This window comes from Elephas maximus, chromosome 20 (genome assembly GCF_024166365.1).
Source record: "Elephas maximus indicus isolate mEleMax1 chromosome 20, mEleMax1 primary haplotype, whole genome shotgun sequence".
NCBI lineage: Eukaryota > Metazoa > Chordata > Mammalia > Proboscidea > Elephantidae > Elephas > Elephas maximus.
In genome coordinates this window covers 50,096,922-50,111,143 of record NC_064838.1, presented here as the reverse complement: position 1 = coordinate 50,111,143, position 14,222 = coordinate 50,096,922, and the positions used below count along the sequence as shown (strand labels likewise).

General features: G+C 49.2%; 1 protein-coding gene across 4 annotated transcripts in view; it reads left to right on the top strand.

Moving 5' to 3' along the window:
- Window positions 1-14,222, top strand: part of SLC6A20 (solute carrier family 6 member 20) — a 45,633-nt gene that overhangs the window by 14,474 nt on the left and 16,937 nt on the right. For 3 of the 4 annotated variants that reach the window (XM_049862445.1, XM_049862446.1, XM_049862444.1), the window contains exons 2-6: window positions 2,357-2,497; window positions 4,489-4,580; window positions 7,573-7,800; window positions 11,238-11,348; window positions 13,912-14,153. In XM_049862445.1, coding sequence (XP_049718402.1) covers window positions 2,357-2,497; window positions 4,489-4,580; window positions 7,573-7,800; window positions 11,238-11,348; window positions 13,912-14,153 — 814 coding nt within the window. The remainder of the gene's footprint in view (window positions 1-2,356; window positions 2,498-4,488; window positions 4,581-7,572; window positions 7,801-11,237; window positions 11,349-13,911; window positions 14,154-14,222) is intronic. The other variant, XM_049862443.1, reaches the window with a different exon arrangement.

Sequence of the window (14,222 nt, the reverse complement as noted above, 5' to 3'; positions counted from 1 at the left end):
CCTACTTCTGGAATTTCTATCCCAAAGAAGTAACCAACCGAGTGGACCAGGTTTTGTCCTAGAGCTTTGTTTCTGATGGCAGAAAACTGGAAACAGTCTGTGTCTGTCTTAGTTACCTAGTGCTGCTATAACAGAAATACCACAAGTAGATGGCTTTAACAAAGAGAAATTTATCCTCTCACAGTCTAGTAGGCTAGAAATCCAAATTCAGCCTATCAGCTCCAGAGGAAGGCTTTCTCTCTGTGTTGGCTCTGGGGGAAGGTCCTTGTCATCAGTTTTCCCTTGGTCTAGGAGCGTCTCAGCACAAGAACCTTAGGTCCAAAGGACATGCTCTGCTCCTGGCGCTGCTTTTTTGGTGGTATGAGGTCCCCTGTCTCTCTGCTCACTTCTGTGTCTTATATCTCAAAAGAGATTGACTTAAAATACAACATAAACTTGTAGATTTAATCCTGCCTCATTAACATCATAGAGGTAGGATTTACAACACATAGGAAGATCACATCAGATGACAAAATGGTGGACAATCACAGAATACTGGGAATCATGGCCTAGCCAAGTTGACATACATTTTGCAGAGGACACAATTCAATCCATAACAGTGTCTGAGGATTGATTAAATTAATTCTGGGTTTATTTTCATAGTGGAATGCTATACAGCCATTTAAAGGGTGATGTAAAGGACATTGTATAGTGGAGGGAATGTTACTGAGATACAGCTGGGTGAGAAAAGTGGGTTATAAGACAGCCTATATGCACAGTGGACGCACTTAAAAAATATTATATATTTATGTGAGCATATGTATTTCATTGTTGACCTTAACACCCACAGAGCCAATTACTTCTGTAAAAAATAAGTAACAGTTGCTGTGAAATTGACTCAAACTCATGGCGACCCCATTTGTTTCAGAGTAGAACTGTGCTCCATAGAGTTTTCAAAATGGCTGATTTTTCAGAAATAGATCACCAAGTCTTTCTTCCAAGGCATCTCTGGGTGGACTCAAACCTCCAACCTTTTGGTTAGCAGCCAAGTGCATTAACCATTTACACCACACAGGGATTCCCAATACCTTCTGTAAAAAATAGTGTCAGGGTTTTATTTTAATCAGAAGACCTGCCCTCTTCTCCCACTGGAACTTTTTCAGGTCTACTGCCAAGGAGCTGGGAGGTGAGGGAGGGATAGCTAAGAGGCTGGCAGGAGAAGGAAGGGGCAGGACCCACAGGAGAAGCAGCAGGTCAGCCATCTGCTGGGGGCCAATGTGGGTGGGTGGCCTTGCCACAGGCTGCCCCACCTCTGTCCATATGTGTGACGGTGGTGAGGGTTTCCATAGCTCCATTCACACTCGCGTGCTTGCCTGCACATGGCTCCTTGGAAGCCAGTGGGTTTGAAATTTTTATTAGTCACGTTATACTTTATTAAAATGGAAGTTTAGGCTGAAGAAGGCTATGTAAAACTGATACAAATAGAGGTGATCTGTAACAGGAGGTGGGAGCCCAGAGTCCTGTCCATTGGGGACCCCTTTGCTTCCCCACATACACACACCAAGCCCCTGACTCATCTATGAAGACATCAGGCCTAAAGGTATATTCTGTGACCCTGGGCAATTAGGAGGCAGCTGGAATTCCTCTGCTGAGATGATCCCTTAAGGGCAGCCAGCAGGGATGCTAACCTCCCATCCCACACCCAGCTCAGGACCTGGCTCTAAGTGCTCAGTAAAATGGTTGCTTATAGACCACCTCCTCATGGGGCAGCATGAAGGCTGTGCAGAAAGCCCAAGGGAAGTGTATGGAGATGGACAGCTGGATGGATGAATGCCAGGGTGATAGCCTAAATACTTGACAACTTGATGGTCCTGGCTCTGATCAGCCATTAGTTGCTGAAATATAAGATGGAATGGAAGTTTCTGGCAGAGGGGCTGGAGGAGGCACTCAAAGGACTTGGGGCAGTGGTGATTTACCACCCAGGGTGGAAGTATTTAAATATTTTAACAAGACAATATCATTCATGGGTGGGTAGATGGACCAATAAACTGATGGATGGCTGAGTGGAAAGATAAAAGGGTAGAAGGATGGATGATTGGATTGATGGGTGGGAAGATAAATGGATAATGGTAGACAGACGAATGAGAGGAAATACAGAAGGGTGGGTATGTGTGATGATGGGAAATCATGCAACCAGAAGGACTGAGTGGAAAGATGGGAGGATGGATGGGTAGAAAGGTAGGTGGATGAATGGACAAGTGGAAAGCCTGAGGAATGGAAGAGAGGATGAATGGAAGGACGTTTGCACAGAGAATGGGAGGGTGGCAGAGTGAAGCTCTTCAGCGATGACATGGCTCTTGGCTCTGGACACTCACAGGTAGCTTCCTGGTCCCCTACATCATCATGCTCATTGTGGAGGGAATGCCGCTCCTGTACCTGGAACTGGCGGTGGGGCAGCGCATGCGGCAGGGCAGCATTGGTGCCTGGAGGACCATCAGCCCCTACCTCAGTGGTGTCGGTACGTGGGGCCCTCTCCAGTCCTCTCCCACCTGGGGACCCAGGTACTCTATCTTGGGCAGCACAGGGGTGTGGGTGGGAATCCCTCGAAAAAGCTTCTGGAACAAAGGTCAGCAGGGGGCCCAGGAGAGAGTGCATGGCTGGGGTGGACAGAGGGCCAAGAGGGTAGAATGTGGTGTGAGAGGGACTGGCTGTCAGTGAGGGAGGGAGGATGGTCACCCCTTGGAGAACTGACACCAGATCACCTCTCTCCTCTGGGCCTGTTTCCTCATCTGTAAAAGGCAAATAGCTACCCAACAAAGGAGCTGTAACTCAGGGCCAACTATTCTGGAAATTCACATAACTGCTTCCTGCTTGTCAGCAACAACAATGTCATCTCTCTCTGAGTGGGCACTTACTACATGCCAGGCGTGAGCTTATACCATATATACATGCACGAATTCACTTAATCTCCATAGGACCGCTGTGAGGCTGTGGGGCGCCACTAATATCGCCAGTCTGTGAAAGCTCCGATAGCAAGAGGGTGCTGCTTCGTAGCCTGCCTGTCCTGAGTTACTGTGCCAGTGTCCCCGGGCACCTCAGGAGATGGTTAACTGCCCTGAACAGCCCTCACAGTCCAGGGCTGCCTCTGCAAACAGGAGGAACTTTGACCAGCAAGGGCCACAGTCCCACCCCTTCCACCCCTAGAAAGGGAGTCAAGCAGGAAAGCAACGTTTCTGGAACCAGGAGGCACAAACCTGTACATGACCCAGTCTCAGCTGCAGAAGAAACGTGTCCTCACACTTGGCCTCACTTATCATCTCCAAACTCTAACAGCTGCCTCATCTCCAATGGTTATGAGTGTTAAACACGGAGGCGTGTGGTTTTACAATCTGTCCAAGTAAGCAATCACAGGGGGCTTCTCAGAGGCAGCATTTGCTGTGCAATAGGAAAGATAACAGGGATTGGTGCCAGCCAGTGGGGTGCTGGTCAATGTTTAACGGCCAGTGTAGGAGGAAGGGGGAGAAAAAAAAGCCCTGGCTTGTAGCATTTGCCGGTTATCTGTCATGTGAATGGAAACCCTGGTGGTGTAGTGGCTAAGTACTATGGCTGCTAACCAAAAGGTCAGTAGTTTGAATCCACCAGATGCTCCTTGGAAACTCTATGATGCAGTTCTACTCTGCCCTATAGGGTCGCTATGAGTTGGAATTGACTCAATGGCAACGGGTCTTGGGAGTACCCCTGCCATAACCAATTCCAAAATACTAATGAGATGTCCCAGAGTGTGGGACTGAGACGGGGCACACATTGGCTCTGGAGGGTGGGTGTGGGTGGGTGTGCACTGCCAACTCTCCCTCAGCCCCAGCCCCACCCTGGGTTCCATGCAGTCCTGACCAGAGGTCAGGGCAGTCCCTGTCCCCTTCACTCCTGACATACCTCCTCACACCTGGCTCTGTGCCACCACTGGGCAGGGTTTGGCCCAAGTAGCTCAACTTCAGGTGAGCCAAGGAGGGAGTAACTCTAAGATCTGGCATTGGGGCAGCACTTGGCAGTGACAAAGTGCTTCTCACACTAGGCAGAATCTGAGTTCTGCCACTTACTACCTGAGTGGTCTCAGGCAAGTTAATGACTCTGCCTCAGTTTTCTCCTCTGTAAAAGGGGGAGAATAATACCCACTTCACAACATTGTCGTGAGGACCAAAGGCATGTAAAGTACTTAGCACAGCACCTAGCACTCGGTTCAAAAAGTCCTCAGCCTCATGTTCCAGATGAGGGCAAAGAGGTTGGGGAAAGAGAAACCACCCTTACAAGGTGCTCACAGGTGCTCACAGGTGGTTGTTTTCAAGATTCACAAAAACCTGGTGAAGTTTCTTACAGATTTTGCAGGTCAGAAAGCCGGGGCAGTCCCAGCAGGCATGTCCTGGGAGGGTGCACTGGACGGGGCCCTGCCACCTCATGCCAGCAGAGAGGGGGAGGGGCAGTCCTCAGGGCCGGCCCTCTGCTCCCTCACAGGCGTCGCTAGCGTGGTGGTCTCCTTCTTCCTCTCCATGTACTACAACGTCATCAATGCTTGGGGCTTCTGGTACCTCTTCCACTCCTTCCAGGTAAGCGGGAGCCCCTGCCAGGGCAGGAGCAGAAGCAAGAAGGAAAGGAGAGCAGGGCTGCCCACCAGGGCTGGGCAGGGAGGGGCTGCCTACCTGGGGAAGGCAGTGGAGGTTGAGGGGGACAGTGTGAGGAGGGGCAGGAAGTGGTGAGAATGAGAAGAAGCCAGTCACCCCAAACTGAGCAGAGAGCTCCTAGCTCTGGGGTCCATGGGCCCCCTGGAATTGTAAGCCAGATTGTGCACCTGTGAGTGCATGCACATTTCCGGGAAGCAGGTCCACATCTTTTATCAGGTTCTCTCTGAAGGATGTGACCCCCAAAATCTTAAGAACCACTGTGTAGTGGACTGGGGGAAAACCTGTGAAAAGAACTGACAGAAAGGGATTTCACCAACCCAGCAAGATAGTAACCACCTTCCTTCCCTTCCTCCTCTTCCTCTCCCTTCCCCTCCTCCTCCCCCTCCTGCCGCTGTCACTTATCTTTCCAGGTTTCTGACTGTCTCCAGGTTGAGCCCCCCTTTTTCCTGTAGACCCCAAAGTTCTCCTAAGAGAACCTCAATCCTATGAGAGCAACGTTATTATTCCCATTTTAGAGATGAGGAAGCTGAGTCACAGAGAGTCCAGCTGTGTGGTCAAAGTGAGCATGTTTTGAGTGGTGAGGTGGGATTTGCACTCAGGCCCATCAGACGTCCAAGCCTCTTCTTCTTCCAAAGACAACAGAGGCCTCCAAGTTTATTTCCTGCCGGTTTCTTCTCCAGCTGCTTAGTAGAGGATGCTGGTGCTGTGCTGAGGAGGATTCTGCAGGGGCTGAGTTTGGGACCAGTGTGAACGATGTTGTAGATGACTTGTGGATCAGTGATTATCGCTCATGGTCTTGGGGTAGTGTGTGTCTGCACACAGGCCCGTATTTGCCATTCCTGTTGGAGTGTGCTAAGCCCTGCTGAGCACAAAGAGCTCCCAGGTCAGGTGTGGTGTTGATCTTAGTGCATGTGGCTTCTAGAACCCACCAGCCCCTGAGAGGTAGGGTGGAGAGAGGAAAGCTACCCAGCCACGTGGACTGAGAGAATTGAAATCCCAGTGTTTCTGATATCTGCTTTATAACAAACCATGGCTTCAAATAATGACCATTTTGTTGCTCACAGTTCCGTGGGTTGGGAATTTGGGCAGGGCTCAGCGGGGAAAGCTCGTCTCTGCTGCACGTGGTGTCTGCTGGGGCAGCTCAACTGGGGCTAAAAGTCCAAGAGGACCTTCCTCACCTGACTGGGATTTGGTGCTGGCTGCCAGCAGGGGACCATGGCTGTCCCCCACATAGCCTCTCTTTGTTGTCATTCAGGGACTGAGCCAAAAGGTCTTTACATGATAGCTGGTTTCTAAGAGAGTGGAGCAGGCACCTACAAGGGCTCTTCAGGCCTAGGCCGAGAGGTCACACACCATCGTGTCCACGGTATTCCATGTTCAAAGCCAGTCCCAGGCAACCCAGATCAAGGAGCAGTGGATGCCAACACTGGGTAGTCAGACTTGTTTCTTTCAGTGGAGTTTTGTTTGTTCGTTTGTTTTCTGAATAATTAAATCTGAGGTTACAGAACCCCTCCCCCCCCCCAAAAAAAGCCAAACCCGTTGCTGTCAAGTCCATTCTGACTCATGGTGACCTGATAAGGACAGAGTAGAACTGCCCCATAGGGTTTCCAAGCAGCAGCTGGTGGATTTGAACTGCCGACCTTTTTTGGTTAGCAGCTGCAGTTCTTAACTGCTACGTCACCAGGGCTCCTTACAGAACCCAGATACATACAAATCTAAACAATGTGAGGCTGGTCCTAGCAGAACAGGCATGGGACCCCCAGCCCCCTAGCCAGATTTACTTTTCCCTCCCCCCTCTTCAGTTCAGTACTTCTGTTTGGCACTAGGCCTTGGGTCATATTCACTGGATATGCCCCATGTAGGCCCCTGTGGTAATAAGTCACAGAGAACCCAGTTCCAACTGGCTTAGACAGAGGAGGGTCTTACTGCCTCTGCCCTTGAACATCCCGGACTCTAAGTGCTTCGGGTGTAGCTTGATTCAAACTCAAAGGAAGTCATTAGTACCAGGTTCTTTCTGTCTCATGCTGGCAAGACGACCGCAGGGGTGCTGAGCCTCATCCCCTTCAGCTTCCAAACCCAGCATTCATGGTCAGGAATGTCTGTCTCCATCACCAGTCAGTGAGGCCAGGACCCAAGTCTCTCACCCCAAGACTTGCCAGGGACTTGTGGAAATACACACAGACCATCCACGTAGGAACAAGCAGAGGTTATTTATTCAGAGGTTGCTATAACAAGGGAGTCGGCTACCATCACTTGCTTTTGGCTAAGACTCAAAGGGAGACAGGGAAGTGGGAGAGCTTCAGAGTGGACAAAAGGGAAGGCCTCAGGTGTGCCCTGGTTAGAGGCAGTTGGCAAGGGAAGCTGAAGGTGGACTGACTAGAGGCGGAGCATCCTATATGATTGATTTAGGGAGCATATTTGGCTTTCTCTGGTCCTGAGTTGGAAGTGGGGACAAAAAATAGGGAAGCTGGTGGTCACTGACCAAGTCCTGACCATTCTGGGCTGATTGCTGCAGAGGTTGTGGCTTGGCTTCCTGCATTGGTTGCTTCAAAAGTGTTGGGTCCGAGTTCTATGGTCATAGATGGTCAGGCCATCGTCCATTTGTATACAGTCTCTCAGCCCCCACAGTTGAGTGCAGTAGGCTTCAAACAAACATGTGTGAGATTGTGATGAATGTAGAGTCTCCTCTTCCAACACCCCCCACGCCACCTCTCTCCTAGCCCCAACCCTGAGCTGTGCCCCCAACAAACTCTTCAATTCCCTGTCCACCTTCAGGTGCCTTGGCCATCTGCCCTTTGGGGACTGGGGCCCTTCTCTGCCAGAGGTTCTTATCAGGGCCACCGCCTTGTCACCCCTACCCCTGACCTTTGGCCTCAGCTGTCATCTTCTCTGTATAATGCTTGTTTTGATCCCAAAGGACCCCCTGCCGTGGTCTGTCTGCCCACTGAACAGTAACCACACAGGCTACGATGAGGAATGTGAGAAGGCCACCTCCACGCAGTACTTCTGGTACAGGAAAACCCTCAATATCTCGCCGTCCATCCAGGAGAATGGGGGTGTACAGTGGGAGCCAGCACTGTGCCTCATCCTGGCCTGGCTCATGGTATATCTATGCATCCTGAGGGGCACCGAGTCAACCGGCAAGGTGGGCAGCAAAGCAGCAAGGGCTCCTGCTCCAGCCCAGCCCCAGGAAATGCCAAGAGGTTGCTCTGGCACAGCCCTGGGCAAAGCCAAGAGGTTGTCCTGGTCCAGGCTCGGCAGCGCTAAGAGGTTGCTCTGGCCCAGCCCTGAGCGATGCCTAGAGGTTGTCTTGGTCCAGCCCTGGGCAATGCTGAGAGGTTTCCCTCTGCAGTTGAGGGGCAGAAGCTGTGCTGGGGTACACTGGGCACCATTTCATTCCATTGTGCACGGGGCCGCCATGAGTCAGGGGCTGTATCAACAGCAGGTAACAACAACAATCCTGACAAAGACTATGTGCATTTCCTGGCTCTTCTTTTGGAATCTCCTTTGCTTTCCCTCCAAAAATTTTGTAGATTGGTCAGAGATGGGTTCTCCCAAAAGGCTTGATCACATGTGCAGCAACCCCACTAGCTTCCCTGTTGGGGGAGAAGTGAGCCACCCTGGTGGTAACCCCAGAAAGCCTTCTGGAAAACTTGCTTATCTGAAGGGGAGGAGAATTCTAGAGTTTGTTCATCTGGGGGAGAGGGAGATTCCAGCGTTTACCCTAAGCATCTTCTGTGCCTACTGGTTATGCAGGTTGGTTACCCCTCCTCCAGTTCTCTCTTGAGTTCATTCAGATCATTGGCCAGATGCCTACTTTCTTCCATAGACCTATCTCCATCTTGCATCTGGTTTATTTTCTTATAATCTCAGATGGATTTATTACTCTTCCCCAGTTACGATGACGTCAGCTAAGAAACCATGATAAAAGACACACCCTCCTTCTCCTGCTGCCTCCAGGGTAACAGGGCACAGAGCATGACTCTGATCACCTTGGAAATTCACAGGAAGATGGTGCCATGCCTTGGTGGGAACAAAGGATCGAATGCAGTTCACACCCATTTGGACACAGGTCACCACATGTAATTCACACAGGAAGCACCACACTCTCAAGGGAATTGCCTACACGAGAAAAATAGTCTTACAAACTAGGTCTTTGTTTTACAGAAGAGGCTCTGGTGCATATATGAGTTGATTTACAGAAAAAACTCCAATTCTGGATGGTTGGTTGAATATATGCACTTGAAGATCTCTATTTTAAGGCTTTCTCAAAGTTAGAACTACCCAGAATATGAGAGGCTACTGCCAAAACTACCTTGAAAACCAAAGATAAAACATCATTGAACTTGTGATGCTTATCAACAGGAAAAGAGGATCTGGTTGACAGAAAATTCCATTTATGTGCAATTTTAAAGTCCATTAAAGTGAGGCCTTTCATGAGGATTGCCATAAAAATCAGATCACTCAATTTCCTGTGGTATTTATGGCAGGGACCTTGGTCCCTACACTGTCATCACTACTTTCCCTTTACGAGCTCTCATGGACAAGCTTCGCCAGGCCCTAGTCATGGGAAGAGCTGGCCTTCTTCCATACCTCTGTTTCCCCCCTCCACCACCCTTTTTTACCACCCTTTTAGAGACAATATAAATTTTTATTTTTTTACTTTAGATAAAGGGTTACAGATCAAACTAGCTTCTCATTAACCAATTAGTACACGTATTGTTTTTTGACATTGGTTGCCAACCCCATGACATGTCAACACCCTCCCCTTCTCGACCTTCGGTTCCCTATCACCAGCTTTCCTGTTCCCTCCAGCCTTCTCATCCTTGCCCCTGGACTGGTGTGCCCCTTTAGTCTCATTTTGTTTTATAAGCCTGTCTAGTCTTTGGCTGAAGGATGAACCTCAGGAGTGACTTCATTACTGAGCTACAAGGTTGTCCGGGGACCATATTCTCAGGGTTCCCCCAGTCTCTGTCAGACCAGTAAGTCTGGTTTGTTTGTTTCTGTTTTTGGTGAGTTAGAATTTTGCTCTACATTTTTCTCCAGCTCTGTCTGAGACCCTCTACTGTAATCCCTCTCAGAGCAGTCAGTGGTGGTAGCTGGGCACCACCTACTTGTACTGGACTCAGTCTGGTGGAGGCTGTAGTACTTGTGGTCCATTAGTCATTTGGACTAATCTTTTCCCTTGTGTCTTTGGTTTTCTTCTTTCTCCCTTGCTCCAGATGGGGTGAGACCAGTGGAGTGTCTTAGATGGCCACTTACAAGCTTTTAAGACCCCAGAAGCTACTCACCAAAGTAGAATGTAGAGCATTTTCTTTATAAACTATGTTATGCCAATTGAGTTAGATGCTCTTGGAGACCATGGTCCCCACAGCCCTCAGCCCAGTAATTCGGTCCCTCAGAAAGTTTGGATGTGTCTATGGAGCTTCTATTACCCTGCCTTGGACAAGTTGTGCTGGATTCCCCAGTATAGATACAATATAAATCTTATAAGTAATTGTGTTTCCTGCTTTGCTTAGGCCATTAGGAAGCTCAGCGCTGAATTTGGCTCACCTGCAAAAACTGGGGAGAATCTCACACACATAGTGTATAGCTGCCTTTTTCTTTGAACTCGTCTTACTAGATTGCCCATGTTTTCCTTTTGTGCTGATTTCTTTATCTAATACACATACCCATTGCCATGGAGTCGATTTTGACTCATAGTGACCCTATAGACAGAGTAGAACTGCCCCATAAAGCTTCCAAGTTTGTAATCTTCACGGGAGCAGACTGCCACATTTTTCTCCTGCGAAGTGGCTGGTGGGTTGGAACCGCTGACCTTTTGGTTAGCAGCCAAGCACCACCAGGGCTCCTTTTCTTTATCTAGCAATTTAAAAGTATTAGTATGATTGATATATTTTTGTGGGCTGCCTCTGATCCCTTTGGAAATAAGGTCAGGTTAAAGGGAGGGTGGAGGGCAGAGACAACAATACTGTTGTTTGCTAGTGCGGCTGTGACACAAGTACCACAGCGGGTGGGTTTAAAGAATGGAAATTTGATTTTCTCACTGTTCTGGAAGCCGAAAGTCTAAATCAGGGTCCAAGCCTTGTTGATTCCTTTCTTGTTTGTAGCCTCGGGTGTTCCTTGGTGTTCCTCGGCTTGTAGTTGATCCTAATGTGGCATCTGTCCTCTCCCTTTGTGTGTGTCTGTGTCTGTTCTGGTCTTTTTATAATTCAGAAGTGATTAGGTTTAGGATCCACCCTGCACTGACAGAACCTCATTAATATAACAGGAAACCCCTGTTTCCAAGCAGGATCACATCTACCAGTGCAAGAGCCAGGAATTCAACACCTATTTGAGGGGGAGGAGGGGCACAATTCAATCCATAACAAATACCTTTTTCTCTCATCTGTACTGAATACAAGATTGCCTGGTGGTTAGAGATGTCGGCAACCACATCCCCTCAACCCATTTCCCCAGCCCAAACTCAGAATCTGTGTCTGATCAAGAATCTCGATGCCATTTCCAGAGACACTGTGGTGGTTTATGGGGATGGGGTCACCACACCTCCAGGAGGCTGACTCCACCCTCTGGTGCCCACAGGTGGTGTATTTCACTGCATTGCTGCCATACTGCGTGCTCATCATCTACCTGGTAAGGGGCCTCACGCTCCACGGAGCCACCAATGGCCTCGCGTACATGTTCACTCCCAAGGTACGGGCTGGAGAGAGGTGTCCTGCCGTGTTCAAGGATGGGTGGAAAGGGGACAAGATGGAGGGTGACCGGAAGGTGGGATATACCCAGGGAGGTTGGTGTGAGCCCACCAGATTGTGGCGAGGGGTGTGGGTTACCTGTGGGCCCTGGATCACCTACTCAGCCAGGCAGCCCCTCTCCCCCCACCCCCCCCAAAAAATTGCCATCAAGTCAATTCCAACTCATGGCAACCTCAGGTGTGACAGAGTAGAATTCTTCCATAGGGTTTCCTTGGCTATAATCTTTACAGAAGCAGACTGCCAGGACTTTCTTCCATGGTACCACTAGGTAGGTTTGGACCACCAACCTTTATGTTAGTAGCCAAGAGCAAACCATTTGCCCAACCCCTGGACCTCTTAAGCAGCCCCTTAGCATAGTGGCTAAGAGCTACGGCTGCTAACCAAAAGGTCGGCAGTTCAAATCCACCAGGTGCTCCTTGGAAACCGTATGGGGCAGCTCTACTCTGTCCTGTAGGGTACTATGAGTCAGAATCGACTCGATGGCAATGGGCGAAGCAGTTCCTAGGCCCTCTGAATTCTGGTGCATTAAGTCTTAGGTCCACCGCTCCTCACTATTTCCTCCCCCAACTCATTGCTGCTGGAGCCTCCTGCCCCATCTTACCCCAAACCCACTGTCTTAGTTACCCAGTGCTGCCATAACAAAATATCACAAAGAGGGTGGCTTTAAAGAACAAAATTTTATTTTCTCACTATTCTCAAAGTCCAAATTTAGGGCATAGGCAAGACTCTGATCTCCCTCTGTCTGTCCTAGGGGAAGAATCTTCCAACTGCTGGTAGCCCCAGACATTTCTTGACATTCCTTGTCTTGTATCTTCTCCTAGTATCTTCCCCCTGTAAGACTCTGTTCTCACCTTTTATAAAACATCGGTCAGAAGGGATTAGGACCCACTGGACTCCTGTATGGCCTCTTTAACTTAACCGATAACATCTGCAAAGAAAGACCTATTTTCCCAAACAAGGCCACATTCACAGGTACCAAACGAGAAAAACCCACTGCTGTTAAGTCGATTCTAACTCATAGCAACCCTCTAGTTCCCGTAGGGTTTGCAAGGAGCAGCTGGTAGATTTGAACTGCTGACCTTTTTGATTAGCAGCCATAGTTCTTAACCACTGTGCCACCAGGGCACCCTTCACAGGTACAGGAGCTAGGATTTCAACATATCTTTTTGGCGAACACAATTCAATCCATACCCCCCACCTTCCAGACTGTTAACTAAGTTATTTACCATAAACATCACTCCTCTGCTCACAACACATCCATGGCACCCGTTTCCTACAGGGGCAAATCCACACTCCAGCAGGGTGTTCCATGGTCCCTACCCAGCCCACCCCCTCTCCAAGCACCCCATAGCCAGTGTTCCTCAGCAGGGGACGCTACTGATTTTGGGGCAGGACAAATTCTTCATTTAGCAAGTCTGACCCTGGAAACAAAATGTAGCACCCCCAAAAATGTTCCCCACATTTTCCAGTATCCCCTAATGCTAGCTCTGAGATTCAAATCCAGGCCTAAGTCTCCAGACTACGCCACCTCCATCTCTGGGTACCCAGACTCACACAGTGCCTGGGTCACCAATCAGGGGCTCAATACGTTGTTGAATGATTTTATCCTATGATTTTCCTCTGTGCACTTCCTATGTGTAAGCTGCTATGGATGACATGAAGGATGCCCAAATGTTTTATCTGCTGGGAAATGGATGAGACTCAGGCCCAGGGCTCAGTGGCATCACTAGGGCTGGTGCCACCCAGTGCAGTAACTCATGGTGTCACCACCCCCACCCCCCCACCCCACCGTGGACCTCGTTCCCTACCAGACCATACAGAATCCTTAGTAATGTTTTTTGGGTTTTTTTTTTAATGTTACTGACAAATCGTAATTCCGTATATCACTCCTTCTTTTCCTCTAATTACTACTTCATTCTCAAAAAAGGTATTTATATAGGTTCACAAATCCTAATTACCACAGTATTATAGCTAAAGCACCAGAAAATTTGACGAAATCAGCAACTATAAAAACACGGCATCAACAAAAACAACAATGCGTGCTTATAGCTCATGTGGACAGGATTCGAAGCGGCACTGTGATTGGGTAATAATGATGGCTCCGACTGGAGCCCAAGTAAAAAGTTCAAAGAGTAAGTTAGCTCAGAGTTTCAGCCTTGTAGGTATGTTAATACATGTAAACTGGGCTTACAAAAAATGTTTTTGTTGTTTAACTACAGGGATATTTTTTATGAAAAATAATTTCTGCACAAAAAGTTTATAGACAATCATTTTGTTGTCACCCCCTCTGTGGTGTTACCTGGTGGGATCCGCCCCCCCTGCACCCACCCGGTGACACCACTATGGGGGCTAGGAAAGCTGGGACCCAGCCCCAGGCCTGCTTGTAACTGGTGGGAGCCTGTAGGCAAGTTCCTTCCCTTCTCTGGGCCTCCCTCCCTTGCTGGTCCAAGAGTTTGAGATTCTCACCCAGGGTTCATCAGCTCTGTCCCCTGCTGACCCTCTAGTTGGAGCAGTTGGCCAACCCCAGGGCCTGGATCAATGCAGCCACCCAGATCTTCTTCTCGCTGGGCCTGGGGTTCGGCAGCCTGATTGCCTTTGCCAGCTACAACGAGCCCTCTAACAACTGCCAGAGGCACGCCATCATCGTGTCCCTCATCAACAGCTTCACCTCCATATTTGCCAGCATCGTCACCTTCTCCATCTATGGCTTCAAGGCCACCTTCAACTACGAGAACTGCTTAAGAAAGTAAGCCTGGGCAGCCCCACTGAATTCCGGCCTTAAGTGGGGAAGCAGGGCCCCAAAGCACTGAGCTGA